Source organism: Aethalodelphis obliquidens, unplaced genomic scaffold (genome assembly GCF_003676395.1).
Source record: "Aethalodelphis obliquidens isolate GAN/ISIS:26980383/991018 unplaced genomic scaffold, ASM367639v1 scaffold72, whole genome shotgun sequence".
NCBI lineage: Eukaryota > Metazoa > Chordata > Mammalia > Artiodactyla > Delphinidae > Aethalodelphis > Aethalodelphis obliquidens.
In genome coordinates, this window is record NW_020838016.1 from 9,892,442 (window position 1) to 9,910,679 (window position 18,238).

At 36.3% G+C, this 18,238-nt stretch overlaps 1 protein-coding gene across 2 annotated transcripts in view; it reads left to right on the plus strand.

Moving 5' to 3' along the window:
- The window catches only part of TRPC1 (transient receptor potential cation channel subfamily C member 1), a 63,995-nt gene extending 46,669 nt beyond the window's left edge, over nt 1-17,326 (plus strand). The window contains exons 10-13 of one of the 2 annotated variants that reach the window (XM_027091609.1): nt 4,929-5,104; nt 13,589-13,790; nt 14,089-14,283; nt 15,409-17,326. In XM_027091609.1, the coding sequence (XP_026947410.1) occupies nt 4,929-5,104; nt 13,589-13,790; nt 14,089-14,283; nt 15,409-15,636 (801 nt within the window). In that variant the 3' untranslated portion in view covers nt 15,637-17,326. The remainder of the gene's footprint in view (nt 1-4,928; nt 5,105-13,588; nt 13,791-14,088; nt 14,284-15,408) is intronic. The other variant, XM_027091610.1, reaches the window with a different exon arrangement.
- Nucleotides 17,327-18,238: the final 912 nt, after the last annotated feature.

An 18,238-nucleotide genomic window follows, 5' to 3' on the forward strand; every position in this document is an offset into this window, starting at 1 on the left:
GGCAGAGTCAAGAGCTAAACCTGCCTCGGTCTGACTCCAGAGACCAGCCTGCTCTTTGAAGTTAGCTCTCCCGCTTTTTTGAATTCAGGATGCCAGCTAATCTACCTCAGCAGATGTAAGAGACATGATTGGGTATAAATCAGTAATGTTACATACTTCAACAACCAAAAAAAAAAAAAGGCACAATCTATAAATAATCGTGAATAATGGTAATATTAACAGTGAACATTTGAGTCCTTAACTGTGTGTCCGTTACTATTCTAAGATCTTTATTTACATTTATGACCTCATTCAATCCTCGCAACCATTCGAAGAGGCGGACTCTTGTATTTACATTTTACAGAGGAAGCAACTTAGGTGTAGAGACATTAAGTAACTTGTACAAGGTCACACGGCTGATGAGTAGTAGAACTGGGATTCCAACCCAGTTTGGCTCAAGAGCTAATGGTCTTAACCACTGTGCTGAATTGCTTCTCAGAGTTTTCATGAGTAATATGAGTCCCTCATTAACTTTTACTGTACAATACTTCTGTTGGCAGGCTTTCATAGTTTATAGATTTTTAAAATTCTTCTTCATTTATCCATGTGTATCAAATGACTTATGCAGCCTTTAATACTGGTAGTTGGGAGATTAGACAAGAAGGAAAAGACAGGATCACACAGCTTGGTTCAGAATCTTGCTCCATAACTTACTGTTACCTCTTCTCTTTGAGTCTCAGTTTTTGTATCTGTTGTGAGGATTGAATGGGTCAGTGTATATCACATGCATAGCAGAGTACCTGACGCATCATGGGCTTTACATAAACGTTTAGATCCGTTCCTCCATTCCCTTAGAGTAGTGGAGGTAACTGTGACCGACCTGAAAAATAATACAAGAAAACTTGGAAAGTGAATGTAGTATGTGACACACGAGTGCATCCTTTATTCCTAGTGAATTGTTTGTTTTTATTGGATAATTATCAGACTTAGTTTAGTGGCCTGTATAACATAAATGGCATATTATTGTTGTTTGTAAAGTATTGTTCTTTGTGAGTAAAGAGTGATTTCAGGTGTTTGGCATTTTAGGGTATACTGGGGATGGATATTTTTTCTTGAAAGGAGTATGGAATGTCAGAGCTAGAGGGAAACTTAGAAGTCGTATAGTCTAGGGGTTCAAAAACTGGAGAGGCTGCAAGGATGGTGTGGGGAACACATTTAACCTACATTCTCCAGTCCTGCCCTCAGAGATGCTGATTAAATAGTTTGGGGTGAAGTCTGACAAATTTTTAATAGCATGTGGATGAGCAAGTCTGATGCAGCATGTGGCCATTTCTTTTATAGGTCAGGAAAGTAAGGCCCAGCTCACATAGTGTTAGAAAAAAGATGGTGCAAAATGTTAATTAACAATTACATCTTTTAAAATACATTTATTCATGTATTAATTCAACAAGCCCTGCTGTGTAGGCAAAATGCGTGAGAACTAAATATTTCTTAATTGTACCCAGCCCCAAATTTCTAATGGGACAGCTAAGGTAAAAACCACAAAGTGATGTTTTAGAAAAGCCCTTGCAAGGAGTCAGAAGCAAGAATTCAATTCCACATTTGCCATCTATTAGTTCTTTCACCCTGAGCAATTCACTAAATCTTTGAGTTTCAGTTTGTCACTTGGAGAAATGGAGATAATGCTAGCCTTCCCCGCCTTGCAGGATAAATAAAAATATGTGATACCTCTTGTTAAATGGTAAAGAGTTAGATAAAAGACATATAAAAAGTAGTTATGTATTCAGTATTTTATTTATTTACTTTTGGCTGTGTTGGGTCTTCGTTTCTGTGCGAGGGCTGTCTCTAGTTGCAGCAAGCGGGGGCCACTCTTCATCGCAGTGCGCGGGCCTCTCACTATCGCGGCCTCTCTTGTTGAGGAGCACAGGCTCCAGACGCGCAGGCTCAGTAGTTGTGGCTCACGGGCCTAGTTGCTCCACGGCATGTGAGATCTTCCCAGACCAGGGCTCGAACCCGTGTCCCCTGCATTGGCAGGCAGATTCTCAACCACTGCGCCACCAGGGAAGCCCCTGTATTCAGTACTTTAATTAATATGCCAGGCTCTGGAGCTTACTGACATTGTGCCTGCCCTTAAAGACTGCTAGAAGAGACAAACATAAAGTATAAAGTGAAGAATACTATTTTAGAGATTACATACAAAGGACTTGGGAGCATGACTGAGGGGGTGCTTGGAGAGAGGAAGGTTGAGTTGTCTGAGTTCTTTGTACGATTTTGTGTATTTAACCCCTTATCAGACACATCATTTACAAATATCTTCTCCAATTCGGTAGGCTGCCTTTTCATTTGTTGATGGTTTCCTTTGCTGTGCAAGAGCTTTCAAGTTTGAGTAGGTCTCATTTGTTTATTTTTGCTTTTGCTTCCCTTGCCTGAGGAGACATATCAAAAAATGTATTGCTAAGACCAATATCAAAGAGGCATACTGGCTTATATTTTCTTCTAGGAGTTTTACGGTTTCAGGTTTTTGTATATGGTGTGAGAAGTAGTCCAGTTTGATTCTTTTGACACATATAAAAATAAGTAAACATGTAAGAAAGCGTGATTGTTATTTTTACAAATAAATGAACCTTATAATCTTTCTCAGACTAAAATTAATTTACTGTTTTTAATGTTTGCATTTCACATGAATGTTTCATTAGTGTGCTCTTCAAGCTAATGTTCACCTCAGCGATATCCACTGTAGCTAATTTTGGTTCTTCCATGTTATACAAGAACTAATATGTTTTTAAAAAACAAGTCATGAAGTTTGTAGTGTTCTCATTAAATATTGCTCATCTTGATACTGAAATTAAATTACTCTTATCTTAAAACAGTAATATTAAGGGCTTCCCTGGTGGTGCAGTGATTGAGAGTCCGCCTGCCGATGCAGGGTTCACGGGTTCGTGCCCCGGTTCGGGAAGATCCCACATGCCGCAGAGCGACTGGGCCCGTGAGCCATGGCCACTGAGCCTGCGCATCCGGAGCCTGTGCTCCACAATGGGAGAGGCCACAACAGTGAGAGGCCCGCGTACCGCAAAACAAAACAAAAACAAAAACAAAAAAAACTCAGTAATATTAAGGCTTTCACTTTTGGACTAAATTTTTGGAATTAAAATTATAACAGCATACATGGTCACTCTTGGAAAACTTTATTTACCTTTAAGCTCACAGTGTCTAAATTTTCTTCAAATCCAATCTTTTCTGTACTTACCTAAAGCAGTTATTGTACTCTTACTGTCATACATTATTAGGTTCTCTACTAACACGATATGGCTTTATTCTAAGCAGTCACAATCTGAATAAGTGATTTCTTTCCAAAGTGACCTAATAAAGCTATCATTGATTAAGAGAGAAATGTATTTCTTCTCTTTCTCACACATTTTGAGCTTTCTAATTCTAAAAGTTTTCTGTTGCTTCCATCAGAATTTGGCAAGGGGGCTAAGTGAGGGAAGCATAAGATTTTGAAAAGAGTCACATGCTAGTCAAGTGCATAAAAGTCAGGCATAGTGGACCTGCCCACTCCAAGTCGCCTGGAATACTAGCTTGTGCTGTGCCTAAAAATTTTACCACACCTCTTCGACTTAATTAGCTGGCTCACTATAGTGGGCTGGAGGGGCTTGGCCACTTGCCTGCTGCTACTATTTTGTGTCGTCGGTGATTGGCATGTGTTATGTTGGCAGGCTCGAGGGAGTTCGGAATTTTATTTGAAGTTGGATTTCACTAATTATATAAATTTGGCCTGGTTACATTTGAGGAGGGATTATTTCTAAACACTTAATTTTTGTATCTTAAAAGTAATAAATGCATATAGCAAAGAAGATTCAAACCACACCCCTAGTCCTACCTCCCATAGACAAGCACTGTTAATGGTTTCTTGTGTAAACTTCCAGAAATTTCCTGTGCATATCAAACCTTATCTATATGAAAATATATATCTAACCTATCCTTTAAAAAATAGCTGTTTAATACTGTTGTGTACCCTGCTTTTTTGACTTAATGTTTTGTAGGCATCTTTCTATGCCAGCACATAGCACTTCATTCTTTTTAACAACAACATTTAGGACGTTCTAATTTCTTTTTCTACAGCGCTACAATGAAAATCCTTGTATGTAATGCATCTTTGTGTACTTCCTGTTGGCTAAATTCCTAGGGATAGAATTTCGGGATCAAAGCGTAATGTTAAATTATTCTCCAAATTTGTATGCCAATTTAAATAACAAGAATTTATGAAAAGTACCTATTCCCCAGAATTTGAAAGAGTATTAAAGGAGAATGAAATTAGGCTTGAATAAAGCTCCCAGATGCATTACACATGTCTAAATTATGGTAGATACTTACGTAAGTATTAGACCCTCTCATTTGACTTAACACGTATAATTTTTTCTTATAATAGACCCCAAATGAAAGAGAATTGATCACCTTGGCAAAAGAGATTAGGACAGTCCTAGAGGGGGAAATGCTGTTCTTCAGGAAGTGGTTTAAATTGGTTGCAAAAATCAAATGAAATACTTTATGTCCTAATGGTTTTATATTTGTAAACTTTGAGAAACTATAAATATAAGCATTTACTTCCCTTTAGGTTTTAGCAAAGAATTTTCCTTTCATCCCTTGCAAATTAGGCCTTTTCTTAAATCTCTATGTCTCTTCCTCTACCTTCATAGCAAAATTATCCTCTGCAGACTTGGTCCAGATTCAAGGAATGTACCATCCAACACTCACAGTGCTGGCATGATCAGAATGGCTTCTTGTTTGACAACTGGATTTTTGGTGTTTTAAAAGTGATGAAATATCTCAAACAGGTGGAAAAAAAGGAGTAGCCTTGTGGATCATATGTTTTCTTGCCTGGTCATTTAGTTTTTCATATTTTGTTTTCCTGATGATTTTAATGAATGCCTATGTAATATATTCCACAGATTTCAATGGGACAGATGTTACAAGATTTTGGAAAATTTCTTGGAATGTTTCTTCTTGTTTTGTTTTCTTTCACAATTGGACTGACACAACTGTATGATAAAGACTATACTCCAAAAGAACAGAAGGACTGTGTAGGCATCTTCTGTGAACAGCAAAGCAATGATACCTTCCATTCGTGAGTGTCTTTTAAATTTTTAGTAAATATATGTCTGTCTTTCTGTTGTGTTATGTGTGAATTCTTACCTACAGAACTAGGACTTCAAATTTTCTTTAAGGAATGCATTTTGAATAAGAAATACTTATTTTTCATGAATCATTTATAGTCACCTTTACACATAGAATCTTAAATAATTAGTGGCCTGAGTTATTACATTGTCTCCTCAACTACAGTCTATCTTAACAGAAGAACTCTTGCATTTTGTGCACTCTTAGCATTTTGGGCAGGACAGTTCTTTGTGGGTCCTATATATGTATTGTGAGATGTTCCACGTCTCTGCCCTTCAAGTATTAATTGTCAGTGGCAATTCCCAGTCATTGTTACAACCAAAGCACTCTCAGATTTCAACACTTCTTAGGAGGTCATTAGGGTTGAGATTGTTAAAGCTTCAAGAACATTTTTTTTCTCTAATTTATTGTATCGGAAGGAATTGAACAACCAGTTGTGAGGCAGACAAAATACCTCCCCACATTCTTAGATAAAATAATGGAGAAGAGGTGTAGAATTACACGTTTGTTGTATTCCTATTATGTACCAACTATTCTTTAGTTTATTTAAGGAATAAGATTAAATGAGTAATAAATATTCATCTGACACCTTCAGTATGCCAGACCCTGTTCTAAGTGCTAAGTAAATGAAGTATCAGTGAACAAAACTACCCTCATGGAGTTTATTATTCTGTTGAGGTGATACAGGCAATAAAAATAAAATAGTATATTGCACAGTATTGATATAGTATATATCAGTATTACACAGGCCCTTGCCTGTAGCCCAAATAAAGCTTGGGCCAGGGAGGATTTTTGTGTGAGAGGGTGTAGCTTTAGTTAGGTAGGAGGTTAAGGAAGGCCTCACAAAAGATGACATCCAAGTAAAGATATAAAGCTGGTGAAGGATCAAGCCATGAAAAGGTATCTGGAGGAGGAGCGTTGGCAGATAGGGGAATGGCAAATGCAAATGCCTTGAGATGGGAGTGTGGTTGGTATGTTCAAGGAAAAGCCAGGAGGTCAGCATGGATGGTATGTAGTGAATCAGAGCAAGAGCTGTAGTAGATTAGGTCAGGAAGGTAATGGGGAATAAAGCGGATCAAGATGGTGGAGTAAGAGGACTTGGAGCTCACCTCCCCCCACAAACACATCAAAAATACATCTACATGTGGAATAATTCTCACTGAAAGCTAGCTGGAAAGAGGCAGAAGGACTCCTGTACAACAAAGGCTTTAAGAAAGGTATACATGTAATCGGGTAGGATGAGAAGAAAGTGATTGGTCAGGACCTGTGCCCCGGGAAGGGATTCAAAGGAAAAGGGAGATTACACAGGTGGATACTCGCCCTGGGGAGTTAGTGGGTCAAGCCACAGACTGGGTGTTCCAGTCTGGTTTCTACACATAGGAGACAAGCCCCCTTAACTGGCTGGAGAAACCCTGGGAGAGATAGAAAGGCTGGAACAGCCTGGATGCCACTAATGAGGGGTGCAGGTGCTGGCTTGCCCCCTGCTAGGGCAGAGAGAGGTCTGCCCTAGTGGCTGTCAGATTTCCTGTGACCACCTTGCTGCTCTCCCCAGCCCAAACTGAGAGAATACCCCAGCTCCACTCATTCCACATCACAGGATGGCACTGGATCTAGGGCATCCAGGACTTGGGAGAAGACTCGTCCTTGTGACATAGAGGCAACCAGTCCTGGAGCGTAGCCCAGGTGGTGTGGCAGCTGCCATTGTTGGAGCTTACTCCAGTGGCACCCCAGAAGCAGCCCAGAGTTTTGACAGCAGCACAGCTGCTGGGTTTCCTGTGGCCACCTTGCTGTGTGCCCAAGCCCAGACTGAGTGGATGCTCTGGTCCCACTCACTTCACACCATAGCGCAGCGCTAGATCTGGGGTGGCCAATACCAGGGAAAAGACACGACCATGGGCTGCATCTGAGTGGAGCCACGGACACCTACACAGGTAGTGCATTAGACCTCTATAAGTGCATGAACCCCACTTGCTTCAGCACCCCCCTCCTTTGGGGCAAAGATCCTGGTGTGGGAAGAAGGAAAAACACACTTGAAAAGGAACAGAGCCAGCTCTAGCCTGACCCTCAGGGCTTTTACTCCAGCAGCTTGGGAGCAGATCCCACAGGGCAGTGATGGCCAGTGAGCAAAGAGAATGTCGCACCTCACACCCTGCGTGGGCTCTAGCTCTTCCATCTCTAGCCACACCTCCTACCAAGGTCATAGCTGCCAGCATACTCTGAGGAAACACTGGTGTCCACATCAAATCCAGCCATCCCACCAAAGGCATTGGGTACACACATAAGAACACCCCTTCAAGACCACAATAGGTAACTGTTTCACCTAAATTCATAGAGGCAAAGAAAGTTAAGTAAAATGAAAAGGCAGAGGAACTACTCTCAATTGAAAAAGTAAGAGAAAAACCTTGAAAAAATAAATAATGAAACAGAAATAAACAATTTACCAGATAAAGAATTCACGTCATTGGTAATAAAAATGCTAACTAAATTAGTTTAGATCAAGAGAATTGATCTAAACAAAGATCATTTTAACAAGGAACTAGAAAATATAAAAAAGACCCAAACAAGAATAGGCAATTCAATATCTGAAATAAAAAACACTCTGAATAACAGCCTAAGTGACACAGAAGAACACATAAGTGATCTGGAAAATAGAATAATGGAAATCACCCAATCAGAACAGCAGAAAGAAAGACAAATGAAAATTAAAAAACAAAAGGAGTCCACTGGATCTCTAGGATAACATTAAACATACCAACATTCACATAATAGGGGTTCCAGAAGGAGAAGAGAGAGAGAGAAGGGAATCAAAAATGTATTTGAAGAAATTATGGCTGAAACTTTCCCAAATCTGAAGAAGGAAACAGATATCCAGGTACAGGAAGCACAGAGGGTCCAAAACAAGATGAAACCAAACAGAGCCACATCAAGACATATCATAAACAACATGGCAAAAGTTAAAGAGAGAATTCTAAAGGCATGAAGAGAAAATCAGTCATATACAAGGGAATCCCCATAAGACTATCAGCTGATTTTCTCTGCAGAAACTTTGTGGGCCAAAAGGGAGAGGCTTGATATATTCAAAGTGCTGAGAGGAAAAAACCTACAACCTAGGATACTCTACCCAGCAAGATTATCATTTAGAATAGAAGGAGAAATAAAGAGCTTATCAGACAATCAAAAACTAAAAGAATTCATCAATAGTAAACCTAAAAAATGTTGAAGGGTCTTATCTAAATGGAAAAGAAGCAAGAATCTATAGGAAAGGGAAAATCCCACTAGGAAAGGCAGTTACATAGTAAGGATTGAAGATTACTTTAAAAAGCCAGTACATAGATGAAAAGAAAAAAACATACACACAAAAGCAACTATAAATGCAGTAAACAGTTGAGAGATAAGCATGAAGATGTAAAATATGACATTAGAAACACAATGTGGGTGAGGGGGGTAAAAATGTAGATCTTTTAAAATGTGTTTGAACTTAAATGATTATCAGTTTAAAACAAGTAGATATAATTATGGGACAGCATATATGAGCCCTATGGTAAACACAAATCAAAAACCTATGATAGGGCTTCCCTGGTGGCGCAGTGGTTGAGAGTCTGCCTGCTGATGCAGGGGACACGGGTTCATGCCCTGGTTTGGGAAGATCCCATGTGCCATGGAGCGGCTAGGCCCCTGAGCCATGGCCACTGAGCCTGTGCGTCCGGAGCCTGTGCTCCACAACGGGAGAGGCCACAACAGTGAGAGGCCTGCGTACTGAAAAAAAAAAAAAAACCTATGATAGATATGCAAAAACCAAAAAGAAAGGAACTCAAGCATACTACTAAAGGAAATAATCAAACCACAACAAGAGAAACAAAAAGAAGAAATGAACAGAAGAGAACTATAAAAACAACTGGAAAACAAGGAATAAAATGGTAATAACTGCATACCTATCAATAACTACGTTAAATGTCAATGGACTAAATGCTCCAATCAAAAGACATAGGGTGGCTGATTCCATGAAAACACAAGACCCTTCAATATGCTGCCTGCAAGAGACTCACTTCAGGGCTAAAGAAACAAAGAAAAAGTGAGGGATAGAAAAAGATACTTCATGCAGATGAAAATGACAAAGAAGCAGGGATAGCAGTACTCATATCAGACAAAATAGACTTTAAAACAAAGTCTGTAACAAAAGACAAAGATGAGCACTGTATAATGATAAAGGGATACACAAAAGAGGATGTTACACTCATTAACATATATGCACCCAATACAGGAGTACCTAAATATATAAAGCAAATACTAACAGACATAAAGGGAGAAATTGATAGTAATACAATAATAGTAGGGGACTTTAACCTCTCAGTGACATCAATGGATAGATCATCCAAACAAAATCAGTAAGAAAACAGTGTTCCTAAATGACACCATAGACCAGTTGAACTTAATTGGTATTTACAGGACATTCCATCCCAGAACAGCAGAATACACATTCTTTTCACGTGTATATGGAATGTTCTCCAGGATGGATCACATACTAGGCCACAAAACAAGCCTTAATAAATTTAAGAGAATAGAAATGATATGAAGCATTTTTTTCTGACTGCAGTGATATGAAACTAGAAATCAACTATAGAAAGGAAAATGGGAAAAGAACAAACACGTGGAGACTAAATAACATGCTACTAAAAAACCAATGGGTCAATGATAAAATCAAAGAGGAAATCAGAAAATAGCTTGAGACAAATGAAAATGGAAACACAACTTTCCAAAATTTGAGGGATGCAGCAGAAGCAGTTCTAAGAGGGAAGTTTATAGCAATACTGGCCTTCCTCAAGAAATAAGAAAAATTTCAAACAAATATCTTAACCTACCACCTAAAAGAATTAGAAAAAGAGCAAACAAAGCCCCAAATCAGCAGAAGGAAGGAAGGAAGGAAATAATAAAGATCAGAGTGGAAATAAGTAAAATAGAGATAAAAAACAGAAAAGATCAATGAAACCAGGAACTGGTTTTTTGAAAAGATTAACAAAATTGATAAACCTTTAGCCAGGCTTACCAAGAAGAAAAAGCCAGCCTTTACCCAAATAAACAAAATAAGAAATGAAAGTGGAGAAATAACAAACCAATACCACAGAGATACAAAAAAATCATAAGAGAATACTATGAACAGTTATATGCCAACAAATTGGACAACCAAAAAGAAACGGACAAATTTCTAGAAACATACGAATCAAGAAGAAACAGTCAATTTGAACATACTGATCACTAGAAGTGAAATTGTATTTGTAAAAAAAAAAAAAACCCAGCAAACAAAAGTCCAGAATGGGATGGCTTCACAGGGGAATTCTACTAAACATATAAAGAATTAATACCTATAAAGATAGGGATTAATTCTCGAAGTATTCCAAAGAATTAAAGAGGATGGAACACTCCCAAATTCATTCTGTGAGGCCACCATTACCCTGATACCAAAACCAGACAAAGACAGTACAAAGCAAATTACAGGCTAATATTTTTGGTAAATATAGATGCAAAAATCCTCAATAAAATATTTGCAAACTGAATCTAAAAATGTGTAAAAAGGATCATACACTATGATCGAGTCGGATTTACTCCAGGGTCACAAGGATGGTTCAATATATGCAAATCAATCAATGTGATACACAACATTAACAAAAGGTAGGATAAAAATCACATGGTCATCTCAATAGTTGCAGAAAAAGTGTTTGACAAAATTCAACATCCATTCATGATAAAAACTCATCAAAGCGGGAATAGAGGGAACATATCTCAATGTGATAAAGGCCATTTGACAAACCCATAGCCAACATCACACTCAATGATGAAAAGCTGAAAGCTTTCCCATTAAATTCAGGAAAAAGACAAGGATGGCCACTCTCACCACTTCTATTTAACAAAGTATTGGAAGTCCTAGCCACAGTGATCAGACAAGAAAAAGAAATAAGACATATCCAAATTGGAAGGGAAGGTGTAAAACTCACTATTTGCAGATGACATATTTTATATAGAAAATCCTAACGTCTCCACCCAAAGAACGATTAGAACTAATAAGGGAATTCAACAAGGTTGCAGGATACAAGGTTAACATACAGAAATCTGTGCATGTTAATTAGTTTCTATACACTAATAATGAAATATCAGAAAGAGAAAGTAAAAAGCCAAAATCAATCCCATTTAAAATCACACTTAGCCATAAACGTAACCAAGGAGGTGAAAGACAGTACTCTGAAAATTATGAAACATTGATGTAGGAAATTGAAGATGATACAAATGGAAAGTTACCCCATGTTCTTGGATTGGAAGAATTAACATTGTTAAAATGGCCAAACTACCCAAAGCAATCAACAGATTTAATGCAGTCCCTATCAAAATACCCATAACATCTTTCACAGAGCTAGAACAAATAATCCTAATATTCATATGGAGCCAGAAAAGACCCTGAATTGCCAAAGCAATCTTGAGAAAAATGAACAAAGCTGGAGGTGTAAGCCTCCCAGACTTCAGACTATACTACAAAGCTACAGAAATCAAAACAGCATGATACTGGCACAAAAACAGATCAGTGGGACAGAATAGAGAGCCCAGAAATAAACCCATGCACCTTTGGTCAATTAATCAATGACAAACAAGGCAAGAATATACAGTGGATAAAAGACACTCTCTTCAACAAGTTGTGCTAGAAACACTGGACAGCTACATGTAAAACAATGAGATTAGAATATTCCCTCAGACCATATACACAAATAAACTCAAAGTGGTTAAAAGACCTAAATGTTAAGACACGACACAGTAAAACTCCTAGAAGAGAACATAGAACACTCTTTGACATACATCATAGCAATATTTTTTTTGTATCAGTCTCCTAAGGCAAAAGAAATAAAAGCAAAAATAAGCAAATGGACCTAACTAAAGTTAAAAGCTTTTGCACAACAAAGGAAACCATTGACAAAACGAAAAGACAACCTACAAAATGGGAGAAAATATTTACAAGTCATGTGACTGACAGAGGGTTAATATCCAAAATATGTAAACAGCTGATACAGCTCGATATTGAAAAACAACACAATCAGAAAATAGGCAGAAGACCTGAATAGACATATTTCCAAAGAAGACATACAGATGACTAACAGGCACATGAAAAGGTGCCTAACATCACTAATTATTAGAGAAATGCAAATCAAAGCAAAAATGAGATATTGTCTCACACCAGTCAGAATGGCCATCATCAAAAACTCTACAAATTACAAATGTCGGAGAAGATGTGGAGAAAAGAGAAACCTCATACACTGTTGGTGGGAATGTAAATTGGTGCAGCCACTGTGGAAAACAGTATGGAGGTTCCTTAAAAAACTAAAAATAGAACTACTGTATGATCCAGCAATTCCACTCCTTGTTATATAGCCAGAAAATAATGAAAGCACTAATTTGAAAAGATACGTGCACCCCAATGTTCATAGCAGGACTATTTACAGTAGCCAAGATATGGAAGCAACCCAAGGGCCCGTCGACAGATGAATGAATTAAGAAGGTGGGATATATATATTGCATCTTCTTAATCCATATAAATACACACACAATTTAATATTCAACCATAAAAAAGAATGCAATTTTGCCATTTGCAACAATGTGCATGGATCTAGATAATATTATACTTAGTGAAATAAGTCAGACAGAGAAAGACAAATACTGTATAATGTTACTTCTATGTGGAATCTAAACAATAATACAAATGAATGTATATGCAGAAGAGAAACAGACTCACAGATATAGAAAAACAAACTTGTGGTTACCGAAGGGGAGAGGGAAGCAGGGATGGACAAATTATGGGTATGAGATTAACAGATACAAACCACTATGTATAAAATAGATAAGCAACAAGGATATATTGTATAGCACAGGGAATTATAGCCATTATCCTGTAATAATTTATAATGGAGTATGATCTGCAAAAATACTGAATCACTATGCTGTACACCTAAAACTAACATAATATTGTAAATCAACTATACTTCAATTGAAAGAAAGAAATAAAGGAAGGGAAAAAAAGAAAGAAAGGTAATGGGATCATGTAGGACCTTGTTGGCCCTTGTATGCACTTTGGGCTGTTGAGCTTGAGAGCCATTTGAAGTTTTTGGGCGAAGAAGTGGCAAAATCTAACTAAGTATTACAGGATCATAGGCTGCTCTGTTGAGAAAAGACAGAAGTAGTAAGAGATTAAACAGGAATAATTTATCTTCCTTTTGAGTTTGTTTCTTTGTTTAAAGTAAGGCATATCTGTGATGTTGGGTCCAACCTCAGTTATTTTATAAAATATTACTCCTGGGCTATCTATGTATTCTTTAGGTAATGTTGATATAAATGAATTCTTTATTTTCGCTAATTAACTTAAAATTCCTTTTAAACAGAAATGTAATTGTCTTTACAGGTTCATCGGCACTTGCTTTGCTTTGTTCTGGTATATTTTCTCCTTAGCACATGTGGCAATCTTTGTCACAAGATTTAGCTACGGAGAAGAATTACAGTCCTTCGTCGGAGCTGTTATTGTTGGGACATACAATGTTGTGGTTGTGATTGTGCTTACTAAGCTGCTGGTGGCAATGCTTCATAAAAGTTTTCAGTTGATAGCAGTAAGTGTTCATTCTTTTAAAAATTTTATATTCTCTTCAGACCATACCAAATGTATATAGTAGATAAGGCAAAGATTTAAAAGAATTAAGAATGTGTCATTTAAAGATTAAATATAGATTTTTTTAAAAATGTAAGTAATGTATATTAACTGCAAGTCTTGAACCAAATTTTTACCTACAAGGTGTGGAAACATTTGAACAATCTTAAACAATCTCTTCATACCAGCCCTACTGTGTGTGTGTGCGTGTGTGCATGCCTATTCATATCCTGTGTTGGTTTTTCACTTGCCTCTTATAGAATCATGAAGACAAAGAATGGAAATTTGCTCGAGCAAAGTTGTGGCTTAGCTACTTTGATGACAAATGTACATTACCCCCACCTTTCAACATCATTCCTTCGCCAAAGACTATCTGCTATATGATTAGTAGCCTCAGTAAATGGATTTGCTCTCATACATCAAAAGGCAAGGTTAAACGGCAGAACAGCTTAAAGGTAAGAAGTTAGATGGTTGAACTGCAACATGATAATTTTAATAATTACTAATCTCAGATGTTCCTAAAGCATAAATATGCAGGTTCCTAAGGGCTAAGACTTGTGTTCTTTTGTACAGGGCATTCTCTGTACTAATTTGTTGTGGTTATAAAACAATTAGCAAAACGGCTTAAAAAAAACAAGGGCTAAGACTTTTTTTTTTCACTCCTGTACCCCTAATGCATAGCATAGTATCTAACATAAAGTAAGGATTCAATAAATATTTATTGAAAATGAGAGAGAGAGCTGTGATTTTTTTCATGAATTCTCAGCTCACAGTTTTAAAACAAGGAAAGTATTCAGAATACCTAGGCTGTCAGCATAAGAGTGACTCTTAGAGTCAATGCATATTTTTCTGGTTCTTCTTGAAAGTTGTTCAATACATGAATAATTCAATACATGTTGCTATAAGCCAGGAATTGGCAAACTTTTTCTGTAAATGACCGGATAATAAATATTTTAGACTTTGTGGGCTGTGAAAAAATTGTAGATTTTATGTGGGTAGTAATACAACAAGAGACAAAACAAATTTCCACAAAATTTTTATTGATGAAATTAAACATATGAGAATAATTGAGTAATACTTTTTTTATAATACAGCTCTATTAATACAGCTCTATTAATAAAATTCTCTATTAAAAAAATTCTCTATTAAAAAAATTATAATACAGCTCTATTAATAAAATTCCATTTTGAGGGGGAATAACATTTTGTTTATTTGGAGTTCAAAATTAGTAGTCCCCATCATCAAACTGATTACAAAACGTTCATCTGTAAAAGCCATTCTTAGCTCATAGGCCATCAGAAACACAAAGTGGGTCATATTTGGCCTGTGAGTCATAGTTTGCTAATCCCTACTATAAACTAAAGATCTTAAATCAAGGTAAGTGTACAGGTAAATGAATAAAACAAATACGCATGGCATGTTTCAAATGTGTTGAACATTATTTTGCAACATGTAGTGGCAAAAATATAGTCTAATAAAGCATTACAAGATATGTGTTTGTATCTGTAAATTTTTTTAAAAATCCACCTCATTTAAATATTTTTATGCACATTGTTAGTATCATAGTTTTTGTTTTGAAGGAATGGAGAAATTTGAAGCAAAAGAGAGATGAAAACTACCAGAAAGTGATGTGCTGTTTAGTGCATCGTTACTTGACTTCCATGAGACAAAAGATGCAAAGTACAGATCAGGCAACTGTGGAAAATCTAAATGAACTGCGCCAAGATCTGTCAAAATTCCGAAATGAAATAAGGGATTTACTTGGCTTTCGGACTTCTAAATATGCTATGTTTTATCCAAGAAATTAGCGATTTTCTAAATCACGTAGAGAATAATTTTCAATAATAAATCTGAAAGACTGCATTTGTATAACTTGCAATTAAATTAGTAAGATATATATTGAAATAAAGAATTATGTAAAAGCCATTCTTTAAAATATTTATAGCATAAATATATGTTATGTAAAATATGTATATATGATTAGTTTTTTTAAAACCCTCTGTTTGTGGCTTTTTGCAGTAATGAAACAGATTAAGTAGATAGATTTTGTTAGCATGCTGCTTAGTTTTCTTATTTAAACGGTGCTTAAATTTTTTTTCCCTTTCTGCTTAAGAAGGGCAGCATTCGAATTGTAGTGACTATTGCCAGAAGGTTTTGTAAAACTGAAGATCAGCAAATGTGGACTGATCTCCTTCCATAGGGTACACTTGAGATATAGAAGTCTTGTTTTTTAAAATCTTTGTTTTAGGAGTTTACATATATAGTTCAGTATTTATTGTTTAGGAGTATAGGTTTACCTAAAACAGTAGTCTATTTTTTCTTTTGTTATAATCTTAAGCAACAAAGATAAAGCCCTAATGAATGTTTGAATCTATTTGTGTCTATAAATTTAAATTCACCTCAATGTTTGTTACTGTAATATATTTACTTTTACATGGTTGTAATCACTTTATATTTTTCATTTTGCTTTTTTCACTTAGTATTTTATATATACATTTCCATGTATTGATAGAGTCCATGTATTTAAATTTTTTAGAACTATATAGTTTTTGAAAAATATAGTTAGTAGACTTTTCATTTTGTAGCTATAGAATATTTGATTATAAGTTTGCACAGCTACTTCTCTAAGGTTAGGTATTTATTGGCTTTTAATTTTTTATTATCATAAAAGTGATATAATTTTTTTTCAAGCTGGAGTGAATGTTCCTAGTTACAAAGCTAACCCAAAATAAGGATTTCGAAGGTATTTCTTTGTCATGTATGGTCACAGCCTGTTTTGTTTGTGTAAACATTGGAAGACCCTTTAATGCAAGGATTTGTTTTACTTTTGGACTAAGGTTCTTGACCTTATATCCAAAAGTATTTTCCACAGGATTTAACATAGTTCTAGAAACGGGACTTCATGCTTATTTGTGGCTCATTCTTGATGCTTAGGGTGAAAAGCATTGACTTTTTAAATTGGAGAATAAAGTATATATTTAAATTTTTTTCCTGTGCTCATGTAAGGGATATAGTTAACATTTTTTTCATAGGCTATTCCTTATTTATTCATGCAGCATTTCCAGTTAAGAGGTTATTATGTATATAATTATCTTCTTAACTGAATGTCAGATGGTCTTAAGGCCACAGGGTGCAGGTAGCCCTTGGTCTATAAGTACCACCGATCCAGGGATCAATGTTGAAATATGTTAGTGTTGTGTTTCATCTTGCTTTTTACTTTTTATTTTTTAATTTCCAAATTGTAAGTGTTCCCTTTTTTGGGCAAATTCTTATAAAAATGTTTATTGTAAAGTTATATATTTTGTCTATGATGGGATTAAGCACTTCCCAATTGGGATTTTACATCAGGGTTTTTAGTCATTCTAAAAAATATCTAATTATTAAATCAAAATATTTATAGAGTGCCTACTGTATGCATGAGTTACTTACGAGGTATATTTTGAATGACAGCATATTGTAAGAAAAAAGGTAAATAAAACTTGACATTAGATTATAAATCGACAGAGTTCATTGTTTTATTGTATACTTTTATACTTTTAATTGAGATATAATTCACATATCATAAAATTCACTTTTAAAGTATACAGTTCACTGTTGTTGTTTTTTTTAATTATGGCAACAAAGGTCTAAAATGCAAAACATCAACATCAGACCCCTTTGTACCTCTTCCTGCGTCTGGTGACAATGATATTTGACTCTTTTAGCTATTTCTTTTTATATTTGTAAATACCATATGTTGAAATAATATGACTATACAAAGACCTGTATGTGAGTGTTTATAGCAGCTTTATTCATGATCCCAAATTGAAAACAACCAAATGCCCGTGAACTGGTGAATGGGTAAATAAATCGTACATCCATACAGTGGAAATCTACTCAGTGATAAAAAGGAATCATATCAGTCAGAGTTCAGTCAGAGAAGCAGAACTACTAGGATATTGGTAGTCACATATGTTTGCATGTACAGTGATTTGTTTACAGGGATTTGACATTACACAATTGTTGGAGTTGGTTAAGCAGTCTCTGAGGCTGTTGTTTTTGCATCTAATACTGGAGCTTGAAGTTCACCAGGTTGGCTGTTGGAAGAGGAAAATAGGTGTCAGGGGGAAGAAATGCAGATAAGCTGGAACCCATGAGAACGGTCTGAGACCCTTGTCACTTGTCACTGTCTCCAACCTTGATGGTGTGGGAATCCTGTGGGAGAAGTTACCCTTTGCCACGTTGCTAAACACACTTGGTCCAGAATTAGAGAAACTGAAGGACAAGCCAAGGAAAGGTGGAATGATTAGAGTCCTGGCTGCTGACCTTCACCAGCAGGTTGAGCCAGCAGATAAGTTTCAACATGTGTAAACCATGAAAGTGCCTGCAAAAAAACGCCAAATGGCTGCTGCTCCATTTCTCCCCACCAAA